This window comes from Mauremys mutica, chromosome 1 (assembly GCF_020497125.1).
Source record: "Mauremys mutica isolate MM-2020 ecotype Southern chromosome 1, ASM2049712v1, whole genome shotgun sequence".
Lineage (NCBI taxonomy): Eukaryota > Metazoa > Chordata > Testudines > Geoemydidae > Mauremys > Mauremys mutica.
This window is the reverse complement of record NC_059072.1, coordinates 176799523-176826144: the sequence shown is the minus strand read 5'-3', so window position 1 is coordinate 176826144 and position 26622 is coordinate 176799523. Positions and strand designations below refer to the sequence as shown.

General features: G+C 48.3%; 1 protein-coding gene, 1 long non-coding RNA gene and 2 other non-coding genes across 9 annotated transcripts in view; 2 read left to right on the top strand and 2 right to left on the bottom strand.

The window, feature by feature from the left end:
• Positions 1-18926, top strand: part of RCSD1 (RCSD domain containing 1) — an 80355-nt gene extending 61429 nt beyond the window's left edge. For 5 of the 6 annotated variants that reach the window (XM_045001971.1, XM_045001972.1, XM_045001967.1 and 2 more), the window contains exons 3-7: positions 12038-12127; positions 13267-13338; positions 14527-14730; positions 15840-16537; positions 17594-18926. In XM_045001971.1, the coding sequence (XP_044857906.1) occupies positions 12038-12127; positions 13267-13338; positions 14527-14730; positions 15840-16537; positions 17594-17630 (1101 nt within the window). In that variant the 3' untranslated portion in view covers positions 17631-18926. The remainder of the gene's footprint in view (positions 1-12037; positions 12128-13266; positions 13339-14526; positions 14731-15839; positions 16538-17593) is intronic. The other variant, XM_045001970.1, reaches the window with a different exon arrangement.
• LOC123361820 overlaps positions 1-24086 on the bottom strand; it is a 72874-nt gene extending 48788 nt beyond the window's left edge. Inside the window, exons 1-3 of the long non-coding RNA XR_006576238.1 lie at positions 23968-24086; positions 15830-15990; positions 14815-14923 (exon numbers count right to left, since the gene is read on the bottom strand). This is a non-coding gene — a long non-coding RNA (uncharacterized LOC123361820). The remainder of the gene's footprint in view (positions 1-14814; positions 14924-15829; positions 15991-23967) is intronic.
• A 211-nt stretch (positions 24087-24297) lies between these two features.
• On the top strand, positions 24298-24369 carry TRNAP-CGG. Its single transcript has one exon. It is a non-coding gene; the product is annotated as a tRNA-Pro (tRNA).
• A 916-nt stretch (positions 24370-25285) lies between these two features.
• On the bottom strand, positions 25286-25357 carry TRNAP-AGG. The gene has a single exon. It is a non-coding gene; the product is annotated as a tRNA-Pro (tRNA).
• Between the last annotated feature and the right edge of the window lie 1265 nt (positions 25358-26622).

Here is a 26622-nt window from a genome sequence, read left to right as displayed (position 1 = left end):
GTAGAATAACTGAATCCTTGTGATCCAGGCCTGCTTCACTGAGGCTTAGATGCACCAATGAATCAGTGAGAAACAGAGTCTGCTGGGGAGCAGGAAGGAAAAACCTCTCTTGGTAAGGGGGACTGGAAGAGAAGTCTAGGAAACCTGGTTAGGGGTGGTAGAAAGAACTTAAGCAGCAAAGGTTGCCCAAAACTATGATGCGCCTAGGCCCCAAATGGCTTTAATCCTCTGAGGAGGCAGGGAAAGTCAAAGGACTCATGGCCGCTGATCCGCTTTCTGTGACAGAGAGAGTCCCCTACAACCATCACAAACACACGTTAAAAACAAAAATCATTTCAGCGTATTACAATCCTGGGGGGTGATGTAATAATCATGGTTGCCTGACCTCACTATTTCTGTGGTCATCCTGATGTCAGCATGGTGAGCTATGTCCTGCAAACTTAGCATATATAGGACATTAATGGGTGCTCACGAAATGTCACTGCCTTGCAATGAGGTATCATAATGTTGTGATATGATGATATTTCAACAGAATAGGATGATACTGCATGCCAGGATTGTGATGTGTAAGGACGATATTAGGTTGTTATGGGAGGACACAGTCTCAGCTTGATTACATTGCTTCACATAATTATATTGCATTGCAATCTGCTGACACAACATCACAACATCACCAGTATATCTGGATTTCAGTAAGGCGTTTGATACGGTACCGCATGAGGAATTATTGGTTAAATTGGATAAGATGGGGATCGAAATGAAGATCCAGAGGTGGATAAGGAGTTGGTTAAAGGGGAGACTGCAGAGGGTAGTACTGAAAGGGGAACTGTCGGGTTGGAGGGGGGTTACCAGTGGAGTTCCTCAGGGTTCGGTTTTGGGTCCTATTTTATTCAATCTATTTATTGCTGACCTGGGAACCAAGAGTAGGAGTGGGCTGATAAAGTTTGCGGACGACACCAAGTTGGGAGGTATTGCCAATTCGGAGAAGGATCGGGATATCCTCCAGGGAGATTTGGATGACCTTGTAAACTGGAGTATTAGTAACAGGATGAAATTCAATAGTGAGAAGTGTAAGGTTATGCATTTAGGGATGACTAACAAGAATTTTAGTTATAAGCTAGGGACGCACCAGTTGGAAGTAACGGAGGAGGAGAAGGACCTGGGAGTCCTGGTTGATCGTAGGATGACTATGAGTAGGCAATGTGATGTGGCCGTTAAGAAAGCTAATGCGGTCTTGGGTTGCATTAGGCGGGGTATTTCTAGTAGGGATAAGGAAGTGCTAGTCCCGTTATATAAGGCGTTGGTGAGACCTCATTTGGAGTATTGTGTGCAGTTTTGGTCTCCCATGTTTAAGAAGGATGAGTTAAAACTGGAACGGGTACAAAGAAGGGCCACTAGAATGATCCGAGGAATGGAAGGCCTGTCGTATGACAGGAGACTTGAGAAGCTCGGTTTGTTTTCCTTAACCAAAAGAAGGATAAGGGGAGATATGATTGCACTCTTTAAATATATCAGAGGGATAAATACCAGGGAAGGAGAGGAATTATTTCAGCTCAGTGCTAATGTAGACACGAGGACAAACGGATATAAATTGTCAGTCAGAAAATTTAGGCTTGAAATTAGACGAAGGTTTCTAACCATCAGGGGAGTGCAATACTGGAACAGCCTACCGAGGGAAACAGTAGGGGCGAAGGACCTCCATGACTTTAAGATCAAGCTAGATAAGTTTATGGAGGAGATGGTATAATAGGATAACGGGCTTAGTCAATAGGTCAATTAAGTGCCAAACTGGTACTTAATTGGGTCAAATTGGGTCAATGATATGATATTCTTAGCCTCTTTCAGAGGGTATGGCTGGAGAGTCTTGCCCGCATGCTCGGGGTTCAGCTGACCGCCATATTTGGGGTCGGGAAGGAATTTTCCTCCAGGGCAGATTGGCAGTGTCCCTGGAGGTTTTTCGCCTTCCTCCGAAGCATGGGGCAGGGGTCGCTTGCTAAAAGAGTGGGTAGATCGGCTAATGTGGCCTGCATCTTGCAGGAGGTCAGACTAGATGATCATAATGGTCCCTTCTGATCTTGAATTCTATGATTCTATGAGTTAACAGTGTAAACCTCATAAAGCCATGGTGCCCGAGTTTGTCACTCCAGACAAACTCTCTACAGTGGCCAACTCTTCAAAGATGAAGTTGCCACAATCTGATGTTTGTAACTTCCCAGATCCCTGGACATTAAGTGGGTAAAAATTATGACAAAAGTCACCAAATATTGCACCACAGAGCACATTGGTAACTTGCCAGAAGGTCACGGAAATTGGCATAAAATAGAGGAAATTTCAGCTGCTCTCATCTCCAGCATAGAGACATATGCAATTCAAATCCAGTTGGAGCTTTCCATGCTGGTGTAAGTATAGGTTTCAGGTTACTTGCATGGGCATAACTGTGCAAATTAGATGATGGATTTTTGGAGAGATTGTGCTGACGTTTGTGCCAAGCCTCTCCTCATACCCGGAGTAAGCTAGATCTTTCCAGGAGCCTGTGCAGGTTCAGACTGAGAGGAGTGTTTGTCCAGTTAATAAAAAAGTGCTGTCCCTTCTCTCCGGACAAACCTGCTTCCTAAGTCACTTGTTAAACACTGCAACTTGGGACCTGTGGTTTCTGTGAGCTGCACCTCCCTTTGAAAGATTAGCGAGGCTGTGGGCTGTGTTCAGAACTCTGAGGTGCCCTTCAGCCCCTGGTACCACACATAGGATAGTGAGCTCAGTGAATGAATGAAGCAGGAAGCTGAGTCCCGTTCAAAAGATGAAAGCTTAGTGATTAGCAGAGACAGAAAAGAAAACAGAAAAATTACAAGCCATTCTACTGTGGAGTTTCCAATGAGATACTTGTTAGAGCATCTCTAAGTGTCAGGGTGGCCAAGCGGTTTAAGGTGCCAGATTCAAAGCTCTGTCTTTCCCACAATTGGCTGTTCTGGTCTCCCTGTGCAGGTGTGGGTTCAAATCTCCCTCCTCACACAACTTTTATCCTCAGCAAGTTTGCAGATGACACTAAACTGGGAGGAGTGGTAAATAGACTGGAGGGTAGGGATAGGATACAGACAGTGATTTCCCCAGGAATTGAAATTAGGGGGGGTGTTTGAATTTACAGGGAGGGGTGTCAGGACCAATGAGATATATAAAAGAGATATGAATAAAGTAAATGTTTTGTTAGGATAATGCAAATTTAACATAAGGATAATGCAAGTTACACCAAAACACATCATAAGTCTAGATTTCTAAAAAAATATAATTTAAAAAAATGTATTTAATTTAAATTGACTTTTGAAAAGTAAGCCATCATGGGATAAGAGGGAAGTCCTCTCATGGATCAGTTAAAAGATGGGAAACAAAGGGTAGGAATAAGTTATCAGTTTTCAGAATGGAGAGAGATAAATAGTGGTATCCCTGAGGGGTCGGTACTGGGACCATTACTGTTCAACATACTCATAAATGATCTGGAAAAATGGGTAAACAGTGAGGTGGCAAAATTTGCAGATGATACAAAACTATTCAAGATAGTTAAGTCCCAGGCAGACTGTGAAGAGTTACAAAGGGATCTCACAAAACTGGGTGACTGGGCAACAAAAATGGCATATGAAATTCAGTGTTGATAAATGCCAAGTAATGCACATTGGAAAACAATCTCAACTATACATACAAAATGAAGGAGTCTGAATTAGCTGTTAACACTCAAGAAAGAGATCTTGGTGTCATTGTGGATAGTTCTCTGAAAACATCCACTCAATGTGCAGTGGCAGTCAATGATTCCCAACATTCTGTTTGCTTTTTTAAAAAGAACAGGAGTACTTGTGGCACCTTAGAGACTAACACATTTATTTGAGCATAAGCTTTTGTGGGCTCCAGCCCACTTCATCAGATGTAGCCCATGAAAGCTTATGCTTTTTAGGGATCTGGTATATCCCTAAAAAGATATATTGGAAATGGAAAAGGTACAGAGATGGGCAACTAAAATGATTAGGGGTATGAAACAGGAGGAGAAATTAAAATGACTGGGAATTTTCAGCTTAGAAAAGAGACGACTAAGGGGGGATATGATAGACGTCTATAAAATCTTGACTGGTGTGAAGAAAGTGAATAAGGAAATGTTATTTAATCCTTCACATAACACAAGAACTAGCAATCACCCAATGAAATTAATAGGCAGCAGGTTTTAAAAAAAACAAAAGGAAGTACTTCTTCACACAACATAAAGTCAACCTGTGGAACTCTTTGCCAGGGGATGCTGTGAAGACCAAAACTATAACAGGATTAAAAAAAGAACTAGATAAATTCCTGGAGAATAGGTTCATCAGTGGCTATTAGCCAGGATGGGGAGGGATGCAACACCATGCTCTGAGTGTCCCTAGCCTGTTTGCCAGAAGCTGGGAATGGGCAACAGGGGATGGATCATTTGATGATTACCTGTTCTGTTCATTCCCTCTGAAGCACCTGGCCTTGACCACTGTTGGAAGACAGGACACTGGGCTATATGGACCATTGGTCTGACCCAGTATGACCATTCTTATGTAAAATTAATTATAATAATAAAAATGTTTAGTACAGAAACTCCCCAACATAATGACCTCTCAAGATAGCAACAATGTGAGATAACAACCTTGGCAAATAATGCATTTTAAAAATCTTGGCCTACTAGGAAACATATTTATATATATTTATATATATATTTCCATTCCCAGTCACAAATCTAGCATTCTAGAGCAAAGTCACTAAAATATAGTTCAACAAACAAATGTTTATTTAACATGCCCCTCACTTTTCCCTCCACCGCACCCCACTCTGTTGTCCTTGGTCAGTAGAGACTCAGAGTTCAGAGGTGCTTTCACGTGAGAACACCTCCCAGGTGGGGGGCAAGAGGGCACCTTGCTCATTCCTCCAGCTGCTCACTGTTCGCTCTGGCCACGGCTGTTCGTTGTGCCACCGTTCACTCCACCACTCTGTTGCCAATGGCCCTGCGCAGTCACCTTCTGCTGCCACCTGCCACTGTGACCTCTGCGAGTTGGTCTCTTGAGGTTCCACCCAGCTCTCAGTGATTTCAGCTGAGCTCTCGGTGGGGGAACCTCGCTGCTAGTGCAGTCTGAGCTGTCTCTTACACAAAAACACTGTACCCACAGGAACACTGTCCCCACAGCAGGACTAAGCACTGACCTGATTATCAGTAATTTCAGCTGCAGTGGTCACTTAACAGAACAAAAGACCATCTATGGAGCCTAATCAGCTCTGTCTTTAAACCATGGAGAGGGACAGGTCCCCACCCTTTTTCTTGATGCCCTCAATCAGCACAGGCTAAGTACAGTTCTACTGCCCTTTACTCATACAATAAGAACAACAACATTTCATTTCCGCCCCCATCCCCCACATTCAAGTGACTTGTAACCCAACCCCAGCCAAAATCTATCACTTGGGCAACACAGCTCTGTTTGTTGGATACCTAGGTAGATTAGGTGTGAATGTAAATACAATCTGGTCCTGAAGCCTTTCCCCCCAACCCCCAGCTCATCATTAGCTGTCAGGGAGAGCTCATTTAGACTTTGCTTACAAATCATTATTTGAAATTATTAGATTGGCCAACATCCCCGAAATGAATGCACTGACATTGTCATAAAAACCAACGGCTGTATAAGGAAGCTAGTCTATGTTCATACTTTTCAAATCTATTATACTTTCAGTTACACGTATTTTATCATACACTGTATATGCTTTTAATGTGTGTATTAATGTTTCAATTTCAATTCAAATTTCCAAACAGTCACTAAATTGGCATGTTTCAGAGTAGCAGCCGTGTTAGTCTGTATCCGCAAAAAGAACAGGAGTACTTGTGGCACCTTAGAGACTAACACATGTATTTGAGCATAAGCTTTTGTGGGTCCACTTAATCGGATGCATAGAATGGAATTTATAGTGAGGAGATATATATACATACAGAGAACATGAAAAGGTGGGAGTTGCACAACCAACTCTAAGAGGCTAATTAAGATACGCTGTTGTCAGCAGGAGAAAAAAACTTTTGTAGTGATAATCAAGATAGCCCATTTAAGACAGTTTGACAAGAAGGTGTGAGGATACTTAACATGGGGAAATAGATTCAATGTGTGTAATGGTTCAGCCATTCCCAGTCTCTATTTAAACCTAAATTGATTGTATCTAGTTTGCATATTAATTCAGGTTCAGCAGTTTCTAGTTGGAGTCTGTTTTTGAAGCTTTTCTGTTGCAAAATTGCCATCTTTAAATCTGTTACTGAATGGCCAGAGAGGTTGAAGTGTTCTCCTACTGGTTTTTGAATGTTATGATTCCTGACATCAGATTTGTGTCCATTTATTCTTTTGCTTAGAGATTGGCCAAACCGGACAATGTACATGGCAGAGGGGCATTGCTGGCTCATGATGGCATATATCACATTGATAGATGTGCAGGTGAACGAGCCCTGATGGCGTGGCTGATGTGATTAGGTCCTATTATGATGTAACCCACCCAAATCCAGGCAGCCAATTCCATAAGGCTCCCCACCAATCATAAGGTGGCTGGCCAGAGGAGTAGTTCTTAGCCATTTCCCTTAGATGTTTGGTACGTTGAAAAGTGTCAGGGTAGGTGTTGTTTACAAAAACACAGCATTTTTCATAAGCAGAAAATAAAATAAAAAGGCATAATAAAAAACATACAGTTGTCAGAATAAAAGGTCCTCTCATTTTTTTGAGTCAATTTAAGTCTGATGTCTGAAAGAGGTAAGCTGGTCCACTGGTTAGAGGCAGTATCCTCAGTGGTGGCAAGAGCTGCTGGTTCGTCACTGTGGTCCACTACGGCTGGCTTGACGTGGGAGTGGTGGATCCAGGATTTGCGTCCTTCCAGGAACACTGCAGTCTGGGTTGTTAAAAGAACCTGGTGGGGTCCAGTAAACCTCGGCTGGAGGGCGTCGCCACGAACGAACTTTTTGGCCCAGACGAAGTCCCCTGCTTGGAACGGGTGGATCGCTTTCCAAAGGGTACGGAGGCGAGCCTGTAGGGAGAGAAACTGGCACGCGGTCATATGATCCCCTCCCAATAGTGAAACATCAGCACGTGGTAGCGCCCCGCCTTTGAAAGGGGGGTGTCCATAGAGCAGTTCAAAGGGGGATAATCCCAATACACGGGTTGGGCGAGTACGAAGGTGAAACAGGACCAAGGGAAGTACCTGAGGCCAGTTTAACCCTGTTTCCTGACAGTATTTAGCCAATGTAAGCTTAAGTTCCCTATTTATACGCTCAACTTTTCCGCTAGACTGGGGGTGGTAGGGTGTATGAAAGGAGTGTGAAATGCCCAGTCCTTGTTTTAAACGGCCAAGGACATTACCAGTAAAGTGGGGTCCGCGATCTGAATCAAGTATGAGAGGGATGCCAAAACGGGGTACAATGTCTCTAAGGAGGATCTTCGGCTTCGACCCATGAAGTCAGAGGGCAAACCAAAACAAGGAGGTGCTTTTTCCCAAAAGCCTTTGGCATATGTGCAAAGTCAATTTGAAGATGTTGAAATGGAACAGCAGGCGGCGGTCTTCCACCCTTAATTTTGTTAAGAGGCGGAGCAGGTTCATTACGCTGACATGTGCTGCATGCTTTCACTATTGACAGGCAGTAGGGTTGAATGCCTGGAGCATACCAAAAGCGAGCGATGGTGTCCACAAGGGCGTGCGTGCCGTAGTGACCCCCCTTATCATGGTGCCAGCGAACTGCCACGGGGTATGTGGAGCGAGGGAGGCAGGCTCGTCCATCCGGCATAAGCCAGGTCCCTTTGACCAGAGTGGCTCTGAGGCTTTCCCACGACTGTAGTTCAGCAGCGGGTACCAGTACAGGGTAAAAGCATACTTGCTATCAGTAAAAATGGTAACGGTCTTACCAGCGGCCAACTGGCAAGCTCGGGCCAGGGCATAGAGTTCGGCGGCTTGGGCTCCCCAGTTGCCTGGCAGTGAGGCGGCCTCTTGAATGTCCCATTCAGAGGTGACTGCATAACCGGTGAAACGCTTGCCATCAACATAGAAGGAGCTTCCGTCCGAGAAGAGGATGCAATCAGGGTTGTCCAGTGGCACGTCAAACAGGTTGTTCCTTATCTGTAAGATGCTATGAACTACTTTCACACAGTTGTGCTGATCCTGGAGGACTGGCAGGTCAGGAAGCAAGGTAGCTGGATTAAGGGGCCCACACCTTTTAAAAATTAGGTTAGTGTCTTCTAGGAGTTTGGCCTCTAGCTGCTGCTGACGATGGGCCGAAAAGACTTGGGTCGTGCCCCTACGCAGAAGGGCTGACAAGGCATGAGAGGTCCAGACCGTGGTAAAATGACCCAGGGTCAGGCTCTTTGCCTTTGAGTCCGGGTGCAGGATGGGGTTCTCTGAGCGACAGGGTCGATCTGCTGGGAGTAAAAAGCAAGCGGGAAATGGTGGCCCGCTCAGCTGGGTAAGGACGCCACTAGCAATTCCGCCCCTCTCGTGGACAAAAAGGTGAAAGGGTTTGCTGTAATTGGGGCGGAGAGACATGGAGGAGGCCACACTGTCCTTGAGTAACTGAAAGGCTTGGATCGTGTCTGGGGACCACTGCAAAGGGTCAGGAGCAAGGTTAGCAGTGAGTCGGTGGAGCGGTTTGCTCAACTCCCCGCAGGACGGCAACCAAGGGCGACAGAAGCCAATTAATCCTAAGAAACCTCGAAGTTGTTTCTTGGTGTTTGGCAGAGGGCAGTTTTGGATAGTCTTTATGCGGACTGGGTCCATTTGTCTCCCCTCTGGGGTTAACAGGAACCCAGATATCGAACCTTTTGTGAGACCCACTGAATCTTGTTAGGGTCTACCTTGTGGCCTCTGGTGTGTAGGTATAATAAAAGTGCCTTACCATCGATGCGGAGGGCGGCTTCTTCGCGGTTACCTAGTAGGATGTCATCTACGTATAGGACTAACGTGGATCCCTGCGGACTGGTGAAGCCTTCCAAGTCGTGGCGTAGGCATTGGCTGAAAATCGTGGGGCTGTCTCTGTAGCCTTGAGGAAGTCGTTGCCAGACATAACTTTGTCCCTCCCAGGTGAAACCAAAGAGATATTGAGAGTCTGGGTGCACAGGAATGCTGAAAAAGGCTGATTTTAAGTCAATAACAGTGAACCACTCAGCATCCCAGGGGATTTGGCTGATGATAGTAGCTGGATCAGGAACTACTGCATGAAGAGGGACCACATACTGATTAATAACCCGTAGATCCTGTACAAAGCGCCATGTAAGTATCTGCGGATGCGACCGGACCCTCTGGGCGTCCCCAGGGGCATTCACGTTTAAAGTGACCGGGCTGTCCGCTGAACCACGGCCACGGATTCTGCCTCGAATACCACCGCGAAAAGCTAAAGCCATCAACTTATATTCTTCCTTTTTCTCTTTCTTTTTACTACTTTCCCTTTCTTTCTCCCATGCAAAACTCCTTCCGAGGTGTGCCCCTCCAATTCCTCCTTATCCCTCTGCAGAGATTCCAATTTGGAGTCCTGCAGATTCCCCTCTGCGCTCTGGAGAGAGTCCCCTTGCGGAGGAATAGGGGCAGGTGCAGTGGGGACCAACTGACGAGTTAAAACACGCCGTGGTTTACACCCTTCATCGAAATAACATGGAGGGGGTTCACTCCCGGAAGAATACCTGACTGCCATAATCTTTAAAGATTTGGATTAAGTTTAAACTCATGAAAAGTTCAGACTCAACATAGTCTGAGTTAAGTTTCAGTGCATAAAGAGTTCAGACTCAACAATATCACTTGAATAGATATTTGGACAGAGTTGGCATCGGGCTTTGTTGCAAGAATAGGTTCCTGGGTTAGTGTTTTTGTTCTGTGGTGTGTGGTTGCTGGTTAGTATTTCCTTCAGGTTGGGGGGCTATCTGTAATCTGTCTGTAAGAAGGACAGGCCTGTCTCCCAAGATCTGGGAGAGTGAGGGATCATCTTTCAGGATAGGTTGTAGATCTTTGATGATGCGCTGGAGAGGTTTTAGTTGGGGGCTGAAGGTAACGGCTAGTGGCATTCTGTTATTTTCTGTGTTGGGCCTGTCTTGTAGTAGGTGACTTCTGGCTCTGTCAATCTGTTTTTTCACTTCAGCAGGTGGGTACTGTAGTTTTAAGAATGCTTGATAGAGATCTTGTAGGTGTTTGCCTCTGTCTGAGGGATTGGAGCAAATGTGGTTGTATCTTAGAGCTTGGCTGTAGACAATGGATCGTGTGGTGTGTCCTGGATGGAAGCTGGAGGCATGTAGGTAAGTATAGCGGTCAGTAGGTTTCCGGTATAGGGTGGTGTTTATGTGACCATCGCTTATTAGCACAGTAGTGTCAAGGAAATGGACCGCTTGTGTGGATTGGTCTAGGCCAGGGGTAGGCAACCTATGGCACGGGTGCCGAAGGCGGCACGCGAGCTGATTTTCAGTGGCACTCATACTGCCCAGGTCCTGGCCACCGGTCAGGGGAGCTCTGCATTTTAATTTAATTTTAAATGAAGCTTCTTAAGCATTTTAAAAACCTTATTTACTTTACATACAACAATAGTTTTGTTACATATTAAAGACTTATAGAAAGAGACCTTCTAAAAACGTTAAAATGTATTACTGGCATGCAAAACCTTAAATTACAGTGAATAAATGACGATTCGGCACACCACTTCTGAAAGGTTGCCGACCCCTGGTTTAGGCTGAGGTTGATGGTGAGATGGAAATTATTGAAATCATGGTGGAATTCCTCAAAGGCTTCTTTTCCATGGGTCCAGATGATGAAGATGCCATCAATGTAGCGCGAGTAGGGGTGTTAGGGAATGAGAGCTAAGGAAGCGTTGTTCTAAGTCAGCCATAAAAATGTTGACATACTATGGGGCCATGCGGGTACCCATAGCAGTGCCACTGACATGAAGGTATATATTGTCCCCAAATGTGAAATAGTTGTGGGTGAGGACAAAGTCGCAAAGTTCAGCCACCAGGTTTGGCGTGTAACTAGTTCACAAAACTGGGGGGCGGGGTGTTGGGGAAATTCAGGGGGGGTGTAGGGAAGTCACTGGATACAGAGGTATCTAGAGAAATTAGAGGATTGGGCCAAAAAAAATCTGATGAGGTTCAACAAGGACAAGTGCAAAGTCCTGCACTTAGGACGGAAGAATCCCATGCACTGCTACAGACTAGGGACCGAGTGGCTAGGCAGCAGTTCTGCAGAAAAGGACCTAGGGGTTAGAGTGGACGAGAAGCTGAATATGAGTCAACAGTGTGCCCTTGTTGCCAAGAAGGCTAACGGCATTTTGGGCTGTATATGTAGGAGCATTGCCAGCAGATCAAGGACCGTGATCATTCCCCTCTATTCGGCATTGGTGAGGCCTCATCTTGAGTACTGTGTCCAGTTTTGGGACCCACACTACAAGAAGGATGTGGAAAAATTGGAAGGAGTCCAGCGGAGGGCAACAAAAATGATTCGGGGGCTGGAGCACATGACTTATGAGGAGAGGCTGAGGGAACTGGGATTATTTAGTCTGCAGAAGGGAAGAATGGGGGCGGATTTGATAGCTGCTTTCAACTACCTGAAAGGGGGTTCCAAAAAGGATGGATCTAGACTGTTCTCAGTGGTGGCAGATGACAGAACAAGGAATAATGGTCTCAAGTTGCAGTGGGGGAGGCTTAGGTTGGACATTAGGAAAAACTTTTTCACTAGGAGAGTGGTGAAGCACTGGAATGGGTTACCTCAGGAGGTGGTGGAATTTCCTTAGAGGTTTTTAAGGTCAGGCTTGACAAAGCCCTGGCTGGGATGATTTAGTTGGGGTTGGTCCTGCTCTGAGCAGAGGATTGGACTAGATGACCTCCTGAGGTCCCTTCCAACCCTGATATTCTATGTGCCTGCTCTTGGAGACAGCTGCACCCACGCCTGCGTTCTCTTGGACCTTTTGCAGACACACAACACTAGAGGCTGCCTTCTGGTGCTTGAATGTAACCTCCTTGCTTTTCCTTTGTCACTCAATGGCTGTCTTTATCTTCAGGTACCAGCCAATAAACCAACCCGGAGGAAACCACCATGCTCCCTTCCCCTACACACCCAAAAGGTGGAGCTGGGCCACAATGGGGAGCCGGTGAGTACCAATGCAATAAGGAAAGAGCTTTCTTTTTGCTGGGTTTTATTCTCTCTGATTCCCTAAAAGGCATGTGAATGTGGGTTTACCAGAGGGATCACCAATAGTGAAACATAAACCATAAGCTCTAAAGCAGAGAACACTTCTCCTATCCTTCCACAGCAATACCCCACACATACTCTGCTCCTTGCTGTCTCCTTACTATTGCAGACTCACGTACATGTTCCAGTTCTGCTTGTGAGTTTCTCCCTCTGTGGCACCACATCTCCGTAGGATCCGCCTGATTCTCCCATACCAGCTCCATCCTCACATCTTAAGCTCTTTAGGGAAGGGACTGTCATATGTTGTTTATACAGCAAAATGTAGTACAACCTGGTTGTGGCCTTTAGGCACGACTGCAACATAAATATTAAGTAACAATTTGCTCTTGGAGTCTTCCCTCCTTCTAGATTCACAGGTTGAAAGGGTGAATGAGTGTGTAATTCATCCAGGGCCAAACATTTCTCTTCAGATACGCTAGAGGAATAGTTCATAAAACACTTTACAAACATTAAAGCCTTGCAACCCTCTGAGAGGTAGGTCAGTTTTATCTCCATTTTACTGATGAGGAAACTGTACCACCAAGAGGTTAAATATCTTGCCCAAGGCCATGCAGTTGCACAGCGAAGACTAGCACCCTGAAGTACTGACCCGTGTCTTCTGGGACTAACCATTACACAATCCCTAATATGGATATACTAATCAGAAAGGACAGAATCCGATTTTCTCTCAAAAGAGGGCACAGTTTGAGTGGTGGGAGGGGAAAGGGAGGATAATGTAGAGGGCTTGGTTACCTTCAATCTTCCTCAGAGCAGAGTGATATTACTCTGTACAGTGCTCTCCCCTTCCTCAGTCCTGTGTGATCTAATTCCTCTTTGTCATAGACTTAATGGCTGGACAGCAGACGAGGTGGGAGTAGTTGGAAAGGGAACAACAGACTCCTTTGTAAAGATCCCTCCATAGGCTTCAGTGACACATTCTTCACTTTCCTCCCTCTTCTTCCATCTTTCACTTCCCAGGATCAATCTGGACCGGTTCGGGCTTCAGAACTTTTCCTTTCTTCATCTAGTTTATTTTGGTCTTTTCCTGTTTATTTACAGAAGCCATCTCCAAATGCTTGTCTCCTTCCCAGGGTCAAGGTGAAAAGCTCTCCCCTGATTGAAAAACTGCAGGTAGGTACTGGATGCTGTCAACATGGCTGTTGTAACTCTCAGGGAATTAAATTGATAAACCTTTAACATGGCTCCTATATTTGTACCCCTGAGGATATGTCTACACAGAAGCTGGGAAGGTACCAGCATGGGTAGAAAGACAAGTACTAGCTCTGCTTGAGCTAAAAATAGCAGTGTGACCACAGAGGCAGAGGCTGCGGCTTGAGCTAGCCACCCGGATATGCACCCAGGGGGTTGGGTGGGATAGTATTTGGGCAGCTAGCCCAAGCCACCTCCCATGCCAGCGTGACCATGCTGCTATTTTTAGTACACTAGGTCAAGCAGAGCTGTCTACCCAAAGCACCCTGCCAGCTGAAGTGCAGACATACCCTAAAAGCTTCTCACTTTTCTTTTATATTTCCCAAGGAACTCAACAGCTTACCCAGCATTTACTGCTCCCCTGTATCTCTCAGTAGCTGGTTCACATGCCAGCTAGGACAACTAACAATATGTGAGTCTCTTCACATAGCACCCTGCTAATGCCAGTTGGCACTCCTGGTATTGTGAGCTTCCTCCTAGCAGTGCCCAAATAATAGCAGCCTGGTCATAGCAGTGTCGTGCTCAGCTCAAGGACACTCAACTATCTGAACTTAATAGCACTGTTCAATGGGATTCCAGAAGTGGGAACCCCATTACAAAGCATACCCAGTTATTTCAATGGTATTCTTTTGTTAAATTTAGTGATCATTTGAAGGGCCTGAGAGTGCCCACAGATGCAAACTTCAGGTGCTATCTGGACAAACGCAGAATGATTTAAAGTTCCTTGTTACTATTGACTGCTCTGTTCACAGCCTCTCCTGTCCAAAACTATGGGAGACATATTCACTTGGCTGGGACACTGGAAAATCTCTAATACTTCATATGACACAAGAATGGTCCTGAGATCCAGCTGTTCGGGAAGGGCAATTGTCCATCCAGAACTTCTCCACATGGGATTGTTTGTTGACAATATCACCAGGAGAAACACAAAACCAGGAGCGCTCTCTCTCTTGTCAGCTGAGAGGCTATCATGTGTGTTAAGGGCAAGGGCTCCCCCATGTGGTCCACTTCACCTCTGACAGGGGGAATTTGGGTGCCAGGTAGAATAACACCAAAAATCATGATATTAAATCCGAGGGGAGGTTTATTATAATGATTTTTTTTTTGCAGGCCAATCTGACATTTGCTCCAGCTGCCCTGGTGCCAGGAACATCTCCAAAAAGCCCAGGTCTGAAAGTCATACCATCTCCCTTTAGCACTCCCCCTTCAACTCCCAGCAGCCCCGGCATCCAGTCCCGTTCCAGTGAATCGGATGAGACACCAGTCAGTTTTGATCAACCACCAGAGGGCACTCACCTGAAGTTTTATAACAAGGTACAGTGTCTTCCAGGACTTCTCCAACACAGGAAGCCAAAGCCAGTTTACTGCTTTGAGTGGAACTGCAAAAGTAGGTCTTACCTTCCAATTCAGTCTTCACAGGGTGTGTTTGCAGCCAAATTAGGAGATCGCTGCATCTGTTTTGAAATTCCCTCTCACTGTGATCCATTGGACTCCCTCTTTTGCCTGCCTGCAAATAGAGTTCCATAGTCCATCAGATTCCAGCTGGCATCAGGTGATGAAGTGGCATGACTCACCTGCTTCAACTCAGCATGACCTGGACTGATCACAGCTTTTCAGACAACATTATGTCAAAATTAATGACCAACACTTAGTAGTGCAGTGGGTTAGTGTATTAATACCGCAGCTTGCAAGTCAAATAAACCTTGAAATTGTGCAGTGTGTTTCATGCCCACTCCTTTAATACAGGAGCATAGCCCATGAAAGGCCAATCATACAACACTTAACCTAGATCTGAGCAGGACAGGCTGTATTGAATCCTGGGAACTGTAGTCTCTGTAAACCACAACTCGGTATTAAAGAAGAAGGCAGCTGGTTAACTTGTCCAGTTTATGCAATTTATGTGCAGTTCTTAGTTTGCAGGCTAGCTGCCAATACAGCCTTCAACTGGAGAAGTTGGGAGACCCAAGACATCGAGTAGCAGAGGCTTCTGCAGATTAGGACTCAGATGAATAGGCAACAACGGGGAGAGAATCTGGACTGCTTGATTTCACCATTGGTCCTCAGATTACTGAGACGTGAAACTCCTTTATCCTTTCCCATCACCCCAGTGCCCAAAATAAAATGGCAGAGGTTTCCAAAGTAATTCCTCGCTCATAAGTAACTATATATCGAGTCTTGTGTCCTTGTAGTCAAACTTAGTGTTTTCAAATTTGATAATGTAAATAGGAGAAAGAGCCACAGTTTAAATTGGGGTAATGATCTCTCACTACTTATTCAGAGAGGCAAAGTGTCAATGAGAAGGAGAACCGGTGTCTTGAGTCACCAGCTGAGCATCCAAGTAATTCACCCTAGGTTTCTGGGCTGACACTGCACACTGGTGTGGTTTATTTAAATTCTTTAATCTCAACTTTACCTGTTCTCAGGTGCGGACACGGGGATCACTGAAGCGCAGACCCCCCTCCAGGAAATTCCGGAAGTCTCAGTCCGACTCCGGAGATGGTGAAGATTTAAGGGAGACTGGATCATCTCAAGAAAATGGGGCCAAGGAAGAGGATGGTGATGAGGTATTCATGCCTAAGAGTCAGAAAGAGGAGTCACAGTCACCTGTGTGTGGAACAGGCAGTAAACTGATCCAGAAACAGATAGGATCCAATGAAAAGCCACCCTCAGGGAGAGGGTCCAGCAGGACAGAAAACAAAGAGGAGAGAGAAAAAGAAACAGAGGCAGTGAAACCATGCAAGAGCCGCACAGGAGATAAAGAGAAGCCGTGCAAGAGCACTCCAGGGGAGGAAGAGAGGAAGTCATCCCAGAGCACCCCAGAGGAGAAGTCATGCCCAAGTACCATGGGAGATAAAGATAAGAAGCTGTGCCAGAACACCCCAGGGGATAAGGAAGGGAGCACCCTGGGGGAAAGAGAGGATGGCAATGCCTCTGAACAGGAAAAAAGGAACAAAGAAAATGAAGAGGTGAAGAAGGAAGAAAACAGTGAGAACAAAGACACACAGGAAACATCAGACACTCAGGAAAAGTCCCTGGAGACGGGGATGCCACAGCCGGCAGCAGACACAGGAACTGCCAGTGAGCATCATAGTGTGATGCTGATGCAAGAACCTGGCACAGAGTAAGTGTGAAGCAGAGATGAGAGAGGCCACCATGGTAATTGCTCATAAAAGACCAGAGGCTCTGACAAGTGTTTTGCCTTAAAAATAAAAAGGCATTTCCCTCTGGTGTTTGTTAAATCCCAGTACAAATCAATATCAGAGCATCTAATACAGACAATTAAAAGGCTTGGCTCCCCAGGCTGGCATGACAGTGAAAGGGATGTAGGTGAAAGAAGAGAAAGAAATGCTGACCCTTGACACTTTGCTCAGCTGCCCAGTATTTTGAAAGTACATATGGCAAAAAGCATTTTCACCCTGAGACCATTAGATTAAACTGTCTGATTAAAAGGGACATTTCCAAACCTCTTGTTAGCACTGTCAGCCCTAATTGTGGTGCACACATACCAATTTCGTGGTCACCCACTGAACCACACAAACTAGTTACTTCTAATTCAGAAAACACAGGCCTCTACCACTTGAGGTAAAGGAGAATTTCCACTAGCTATATTAGGGCTTACACTCATTGTACCTGGCCTTTAACCACTGGTGGCCAACATAATCCCACACACCTAAACAGGCTCCATTCCATCCAACAGGGCAGTGGTGCCACCTGCACACTAGCTATTACAGAGCAGAGTTATATTCATGAAAAGTCACCCCAGCAACATTGGACTCTCTGCATCCCCCCTTAGGTTTCCACCTGTCCTGTTTTTTTACTGAACTATCTGAGTTTGGAGGGCTCAAATCTGTGTCTTAAAGGGCATGTTGTAGGGAGAAAAGATCCAAAATGAATTTGCATAGGAAAGTTAAAAACTGAAAAAAATTGATTCCCTGTCTTCAATCCAATTACTGACCCAGCTTAGCTGGTGAGAACAGAGGAAATCAATCTGGAGCAGTCTGGCTGCAGCTGTCTTTCAAATTTATAGCAGGAAAACCATAACCCAATTATAAAAGTTGGCCAAAAAGACACCCAGATTCCAGACTTTCCTAGAGACTCCTATCAATATAAAATTGTAACATATGTTTATTTTTATAACTTTCCTTTCTCTCTTCTATCATTCGTTCTCTCTCAAAAGGATGAACCCAATCAGGACACAGGAGACTTTAATGTGAAGAGAAGCCAAACAGTCCAATTAAGGTGCAGCTACTGGAGGACTCTCCCTTGCAACAGATCAGCAGAATATTAATAACATCAATGATGTTCACTGCTCTTACCCATAACATTCTGTAGAAGTGGGAAAGAGAGACTGGAATTAAGACATCTTTTTTTTGCTGCAGGGTTCAAAATGGATGTACTGGCTGACTCTTCTTGGGGTATATTGAGCAACTTCATGGCCATGTCTGGAGATCTGTTGCACAGTAGCTTGGGCATGACAAACACCACCGTTTCTGGGCCCAGTGTTCACCATTACAGCAAAGTTCCAAATTTTGTTTGCTCCCCCATGTTGGACTTTGATGCAATTCATCAGTTTTGGACATATATAAGTTGTGCCTTTTTAAATAGCTTCCTTTGAAATATTTTCAGTTTTCAGATGCAAGTAAATGAAGTTTTTAGAAGTAGGGGGAAATGATTTTCTCTCTCTATATATATATACATATGTGCTTTATGGCAGACAATGTGAATCCTAAATCTGGAGAAGATCATTTTTAAATGGTTTATACAGCATCTTTGATGAATATCTACTTGGACTAGAGTTGGGCTGGCAAATATGTATTTGAAACACCTAACAGCTAAAGATTATTTTTCTGTAGGATTTTTTTGTGTGTTTTTTTTTCATGATGGTGAGAAGTAGCAACTGAAGTACCATATCCACAGAACACTTACAGCATCTGAAGTAATAGTGCAAGCTTTCCTCACACTACTCCACCACTGTATTCAACTGTTACTTGGAAGGATCAAGTGTAAGTCAGTTGTCATGACGTCTTTGGACTCTACTGAGACTACCAACAAGTGGCCAGTTAGAACCACTTTTAATTTTTTGTGATATAGACACTTGTTTACTGCAAACTGGACTGAAATAACCTATTCATTTCATGTAAGCCACTGAACAGCCTGTGTATGATTGAGTTTCACTTACTATGGCAGTGGTGGGCAACCTGTGGCCCATGGGCCACACGCGGCCCATTAGGATAATGGCCGCCAGACCATTTGTTTACATTTGCACAGCCACCCACAACTCCCAGTGGCCATGGCTCACCTATGGCCTAGGCTGAATTTGAACTGGTGAACTACCATCCGATGAAAAATTTATTTTAAAGAGCCAGGTTCTCTCCTTAGAGTGGGGGTTCTCAGACTGGGGGTGGTGACCCCCTCATAGGGTTGTGAGGTTATTACGAGGGGGTCATGAGCTGTCAGCCATGCGCAGGGTTGACAGCCCAAGCCCTGCCAGCCCAGCTCCATCCCCAACCCCACTCCAGCATTTAAAAGAGTGTTAAATATAAAATCATGTGTTTTTTTAATTTATAAGGAGGGTCCCACTTAGAGGCTTGCTGTGTGAAGGGGGTCGCCAATACAAAAGGTTTGAAAACCACTGCCTTAGCGTATTTAGAGGGAGTGTTTGAAAGGACTGGATAACAGGAGAAGTACTCATATACTATGGTGATGAGGCCTTATAAGTGCTTGGAGCTGGCATTTAGGGTTCTGTTAAAACTTTCAAAGGACTAGCTGGCTCAGAGGACTAGTTGTAGATGGGCTATGGAGACATTACCTCCAGATTGCATTAGCTATTGATTAGTCTACATTAAATGGGTTTGGGGAAGTATCACAATCCCATTCCTGATGGACAGGTGTCCACATCACTAAAACCACCAACACATTATCTGACACCCGACACCGCCCCCGACTCAACAGTATCATTGAAGAGGCCAAAGACTGAAAGGGCCATGGAGACTGAACTCCCTTTCATCTTTGAAGCAGTTGCCCCAGGACAGGGGTTAGACACACTGCTGCTGCGTGCACTGCACCTGCTCTGTGGATGGAGATCTATGAGGCAGAGGGTCATTCTGTTCTGTGTTTGTACAGAGCCTAGTACAATGGGATCCTAAATCTATGACCTGGGGTCCTAGGGACTACAGCTATACAAATAAATAATATCCTATGTGTCACCTTTTACCCATACTAAATTCACAAAAAGACAAATGGATTTATGTTCTAGATAATGTCTCTTGCCTCCCATTGTCCCAGATGAAAGCACTAAGATATTGTTCATTCAAAACCAGGGAAAAGTAATTGGTGTTGCCATTTGTACCTAGATGAGGTTTCTCAGCATATGCAACCCCCACACCCTCTCTGAACCATGTCATCTTTGAAATACATTTTAATCTCTTTGCTTGGGCTTATATCCCAGGCCAGGCTGCAGTCATCACTGTAACATTTTTTTCTCAGCAGATGTATCTGGATGTGTGTGATTGTGCATTACTGTATATATGAGTGTGCATGTTTAGAGAATGTGTGTGCTGGCCTAGAGGGTGGAATTTGTCCTCCCTCACCTTGAAAATATAATGGGAAAACAGAGGAAATAAAATAGTGGAGTTGAAAAGAAAAATAAATGTGTGTTTCTTCCTAGGGACCTGCAAAAGCCCAAACTAGGATGTGTAGAACTGGTGGCAGCAGACAGAATGAAGGGGGGATTACAACTAGGGGATAGTGTAGTGTTAAACCATCAGATTTGAAATTTGTGGGCTCCCTGGAGCCAGGTCCCAGTACTGATAGCTCTGACTCAACTATTCATCCTCTTAAAGTTCATAATGTGAAGGTCTTCAGGATGAGACCTTAAAAACACAAATCCTATCTGTGTAGCCATTAAAGATTCCATGGTAAGAACAAAGGTTTTCCTTCAGACAAAATTGCCCCTCCACACACACAATGGTGTAGCATACATTACATAGGTATGATGTCACTCTCTGGTTCCATGTGGCAGATGCTACTTAAAGGGGCTTTTTCTTCTGTTGTCTGTCTATAGGTCTATTGTTAGTCTATGGCAGTGGTACCCAACGCGGTGCCCGCGGGCACCATGGCGCCCACTGGGGCATGTATGTGCGCCCGCGTACTGTCCAGCGGATGAGAAGCTGCCGAAATGCTGCCGACAAGCAGCGTCATCCAGAGGCGTCACCGCCAGAATGCTGCTGAAAATCAGCGGCATTTCGGTGGCGACGCCTCTGGATGACGCTGCTTCTCGGCGGCATTTCGGCGGTGACACCTATTGACGTTGCCGCTTCTCGGTGGCATTTCGGCAGATGCTCGTCCGCTGGCCACGGTCCTCGGTGGCCCGTCGTCTGGCACCCGCCAGACAAAAAAGGTTGGGGACCACTGGTCTATGGTAACAGACAGAGTCCTAGAAGGAGAGATGGGGAGCTGTTCAGTATTGGCTTGAGGGAGTGTAGCCTGAGTGGGTGAAGAGAATTTATTCCATGGAGGACATCTTAGATCAGGGGTGGGCAAACTTTTTGGCCTGAGGGCCACATGTGGGTATGGAAATTGTATGGCGGGCCATGAATGCTCACGAAATTGGAGGTCGGGGTGCAGGAGGGGGTGAGGGCTCTGGGGAGGGGCCAGAAATTAGGAGATCAGGGAGTGGGAAGGGACTCCGGGCAGGGGGTTGAGGTGCGGGGTGTGTGTGAGGGCTCCGACTGGGGGTGCAGGCTCAGGGGTGGGGTTGGGCATGAGAGGATTGGGGGGCAAAAGGGTGCTTCAGAGAGCGGGAGGGGGATCAGCGCTGCAGCAGGGGGTTGGGGTGCAGGAGAAGGTCAGGGGTGCAGGCTCCGGGAGGCAACTCCTAGAAGCAGCGGCATGTTCTCTCTCCAGCTCCTATGTGGAGGTGCGGCCAGGCGGCTCTGCGCACTGCCCCATCCGCAGGTGCCACCCCTGCAGCTCCCATTAGCCGTGGTTCCCAGCAAGGCCCCGACCCTGCTCCCTGGCAGGAGCTCGAGGGCTGGATTAAAAGGTCTGACAGGCTGGACACAGCCCACGGGCCGTAGTTTGCTGACCTGTCTTAGATCAAATTGGGGCTCTGTGTGTGAGGAGGGGGTGGAGAAAAGATATGTGTTAAAACAGGCAATCTCCCCGTCTTTTCTGGATGAGCTGAGTAGGGCTGAGCTGCAGACCTCCACATGCCACCTGTGTAGAGCTGCTGGATGATATAGATAATAATTACTAGTTACACACAGACTACATTAAAAACTATTTTATATAAAAGCACAAGGAGCCCTGGACCATGCATTCAGACCAAGGGTGGCCACAGTGGCATCTCAAATTCTCTAGATAGAAGAGTACAGGATCTGATCCTAAAACTCTTAATGATTGGACAAGAAAACACAGTAAGGAAATTCTGTTATTTATATAGCACCTTTGGCATGCCTGATACTTTATAGATAAGTAGTGTAACAATACACGTTTCCTGTCCAGAAGAACTTTAAAATTTAGAGAAACAAAACAACAGAGAGGGGAAAGGAATGCAACATAAAAGCTAAGAGTTTGGGTAGTTGTGTTCAGCTGAGGTCTTATTAGTTCTATGCTTGTCTTCCGGTTTTACTTGTTTAAACCGAAATGGGAGCCAGATGAAAGGCCCAGGAGGTGAGGAAGGAGGGTAGATATTGGCAGAAGAGTGATTTTTGGTACGGCATTTGCAGCAGTAATATCACGTAGTCCTTACACTGAGCTTTTATCAGCAGATTGCCATGCACTTCACAATCTTTTAACATATTATCCCCTGTTTCACACAAGGGAAATTGGAGCACAGTCTGACAGTAGCGTAGCTAGCGGGGTGCAGGGGAAGCAGCTGCTTCCCCTCAGCACATTTTCCAAAAGCGGCGCCTGCTGGGCTGGTACTGGGGGCAGCACGGCTGGAGGAGCCATGGGGGGGGAGGGGCAGGCATGGCCGGAGGAGCGAGGGGGCTGGCTCCTCGGCCATCGCGCCTCATGCTCAGCGCGGCTCCAACATCGCCGCAGCCACCATTAGCAGGCCCCGGCCGCGCCACGGGATCACACACACCGCCCCGGCTGCGTGTGCTGCCCTCCCTGCGGAGCCTCCTGCCCCCCCCGCCCGCCCCGGGCACATGTGGCGCATCCCGCCGCCGGCGGGGAGCCCCGCGCCTCTCCCACTCGGCTGCGGTCCAATGGCTCCAGGAGCCGCTGGAGCGCAGTTGAGCAGGAGAGGGACAGGGCTCCCTGGCAACACCGGGGAAGTTTAATGGTTTGGGGGAACCTGACCGGCTCCTCACCCCTATCCGTCGGCCACCCTGCCTGGGACAAATCTTGCCCCCGCAGCCCCTCTCTGCCGCGTGTCTCCGGTGGGCGGCTCATGCCCCTGGGCCGCGCTGCTCACCCGGGCCCTGCCCGCTCCGCGCTGCCCCGTGGGCTGCAGGGCTGGAGCAGCCTCTGTGCTACACTGCAGTGCTCCCGGCTCCAACCGGCCATGGCCGGGATCGGCCGGGGACAGGCGGCAGCGCAGGACGGAAGGTGAGCGGCAGGGATCCGGTGCCTTGCACTGGGGGGGGTTCAGGTTCGGGGCTCCCCGGGGCCGGGCCTGCAGAGGCAGGGCGGGGCGCAGGCCGTGTTGTTTGGACGGGGGGCCCTGGTGCAGCGCAGGAGCCTGGGGCAGGGGGGACAGGACCCCGTGGGTGGGGCCGGGCGGCACAGCCCGGCTGGGGACACCTGGGCAGGAGAGACTCTCCCGGGACCAGGGAGGGACCCCTGGGAAGCCCGCAGGAGTCCTGAGCCGGGCCCCGGGGTTAATCTGGGGGGGAAACGGGAGGAGCCAGAGGAGGAGCTAAGGGGGGGGGGCACCTTTTTTATGTTTGCTCCCCCTAGGCTTAGAACCTGGCTACGCCGCTGCTGAGCACAGGGGGCGGCTAAGTGACTAGTCCGGGTCACACACAGAGAGTCTGTGACGGAGCCGCCCCCCGGGCCCTAGGTCAGGGCAGAGGCAGCAGGGCCGCGAGGGGGCGCAGCGCGGCTGGAGCTGGCCGCGTGGCGCACAACAGGGGGGCACGGGGAGGCCGGGGGGGCAGGCTGGGCTTGGCAACGAGGCGCGGCGCGGCTCCGACGTGCCGCTAGCGGAGGCTCCGGGGGGGGGCCCCCTCCCGGCGCGCGCACAGGCGCCTGAGCGGCTCATTGAACCTGGCCCCGCCCCCGAGCCCGGCCCGAGAGCGCCGCGCAGCCGCCGGCTCCCAGCGGGCCCCGCCCCCGGGCTCTGCCTGCCTGACGCAGAGCCAGGGCGGGAGGGGGCATGTGGAAGGGAGCAACATCCGGGCAACTCCAGGGACCTTCTTCTGCCGCCCAGTGGAGACGGGCGGGCCGGACTGAACCATGGCCCCACTGTGGGGGCAGAAGGGCGGACCGAACGTCCGGACCGCAGCGGGGGGGAGGCTGAAGCGGGAAAGAGCCCCCCCCCCACGGGGGATGAGCTCGCCCGGCTCTGGAACCAGCCGCCGTTGGGGAACAGTGTGTTACCTCGCGGTTGCGGGGCTGAGGGTCCCCAGGGGAGAGCGCAGGGTGGGATTCCCCACAACGGACTCGCGTCCTAACATCAGGCGCCTGCCCGCCCGCTCGCCCCCTTCCCCGGGGCCGGCTGAGCGGGCTGACAGGGTGGGGAGGAAAGGCGATACCATCAGGCGGGTGGAGCCTAGTGGGGAGCGGAATGGTACCTTCCCGCCTGTGGGCGGAACCATGCGGTAGCCTGGCGGGGGAGGGGACCAGGCCGTACTCTCAGTGGCTGGCGCTTTGCGGCGAGGAGGCGGGATAATAGTGAAGAGTCTGGCTGGGGGAGTAGGAGCAGGCAGCGGCTCGTTGGTCTAGGGGTATGATTCTCGCTTCGGGTGCGAGAGGTCCCGGGTTCAAATCCCGGACGAGCCCGCTACGGAGGGGGGCGCGAGCCTTTCCATTTTGTGGGTTTGCTGCCTCGCTTCATTTTATTGCGCTACAGGCACAGCGGGGCCCCGAGGGCGGCAACGGGGGGAGCCCCAGGTAAAGCGGGCGGGAGAAGGGGCAAGGCGGAGAGGGGCGGGGTAACGAGTGGGTGGGAACGGCACAGAGGGACGGGGGGACAGGGTAGGGTGACCAGATGTCCCGATTTTATAGGGACAGTCCCGATTTTTGGGTCTTTTTTTTATATAGGCTCCTATTACCCCCCACCCTCTGTCCCGATTTTTCACATCTGCTCTCTGGTCAGCCTAGGACAGGGGGCAATAACCGCGGGCGGGGATGGAGGGGCTCGTGCAAGCGGGGAGACAAACAATAAACGCTGCGCCCGAGCTGGTTGTCAGGCTGGGGAGGGAGGGCGGTTGCCGCTGTGTCCCTTTGTAAACACTCGGGCGGGGCCAGAAGTACCGAGACCAACAGGAGCGAGCGGGGCCGTCGGGAGAACAAGCCGGGGGCGCAGGCGGGGCGGTGACTCGCGCCCCGAGATGCGGCCCCTCCTTCCCGCGCCCCCCGGGACTCGCCGCTTGGTCCCCCGCCCTGTCGCGCCAGGCCCGAGCCGTGCTGTCAGGGGACGGGGACGAGGCGGCCGCGCGGGGAGGGGGGGGGACTCGCGGGAAAAGCGGGGCTAATCACAGCGCGCGTGCGGACTCGCGAATCAGTGAGACTAATCGGGTCCCTCGCCGGAGTTTTATTCAGATTCACGCACTGTCAATACAGAAAGCAAGAGAGTCACATTTTTAGTTGCAAAGGCTTCCCCCATTTCTTTTCGTTTAATGTCTAAATGTGCCCGTCAATAAAAACAATGTAAAATGACCATAGACCTATTCACGTATTGGGAAGGAAAAAAACAGGGCTCGTCCGGGATTTGAACCCGGGACCTCTCGCACCCTAAGCGAGAATCATACCCCTAGACCAACGAGCCGCTATATCAGTTGCTTTCCAGCTACTGCAAAGGAAGCTAATGTGGGTTCAGTCCTAGCCAGGTAGCTGTCTCTGATTAGACAGTTGTTTATCTAGTTCTATTCTGCCCCCTATTCGGCTTCTTCCACCAAGGATCGTTCTTTACCCTTTCATTTCTTATTAGGTTTTTAAAATTAGAGTCAAATTAATTAATTATACAAACAATACTGTTATTTGTAGTAGAGATAATAATGTACATATTCCCGCAGAGACTCTTTCATCAAGCCTGAGTGCCAGTGCGTGATCCCTTTTCATCCTTCACATCTGCAGGAACTGCCTTCTCCTTGGGTAAAATTCACCCCTGTGCAGTGACCCAGTACAAGATCTATGGACCATGTGAGAGCTCAAAATTAAGAAGGAATAAAAGCCCACAAGAAAACAGGCTGTTATACCAATGTCAAGCAGAAAAGTCACCACTCCTTGTTTTATGATAGACAAATATTTAATAAGTATGGTCTCAACCCTGCAAGCCCAGCTACACAAATGGATCCCTCCAACGGTGAGGATCCGCACTGACTCCAGTGGGATGCTGCATGGACATAGGTGTCTGCTTTTATTCAAAGATCTCTTGGGCACTATACACCTATCTGCTTGTTATACTTACAAAGAACCAATCACCATAGCATCCAGCTGCTGAAGTACAGTTATATTAGAGAGTCAGGACTCAGAACAAAAATGGGCTCTGCTCCTACTGTCTTATGAGAAAATTATCTTAGCATTGTTATTATGGGTTGGCTTTGCAAAAGATAAGGCTTTTTAGTGAGCTCTAAAGGTGGTCAGACTAGGGTACATTCTGATCTCAGTTTCACCTACAATAGTCTATTACTATGATCTCTGAGCCTTGGCTTATGCTAGGGAATGATCTAAGGGAAGCACTGGACATTTGAGGCTTTGTTTTATGTACACACCTGTTACCCCATCCACTGTCCCGCTTTTTTCACACTTGCTCTCCGCTCCCCCTGCCCTGAAGTGCCTCAGGCACTGGGGCCGGGCGCGGTGCAGCCCATCACACGGGTAAGGGCCGGGGCTCCATAAGCCACAGCCCGCCAGGAAGGAGCATCCCCGGCATCCTCCCGCCCGCTCCGTGTCACGTGTTCCGGGCAGGGGCGGGGCTAAATGCAATTCACCTACCCTTTCTGGTAGGGCGCTCCGCTAGTGAGTGACAAACCAACTCGCCAATCACGTAGCCACACTGGGCACACGTAGCCGGAGCCGGAGGGGGACGGC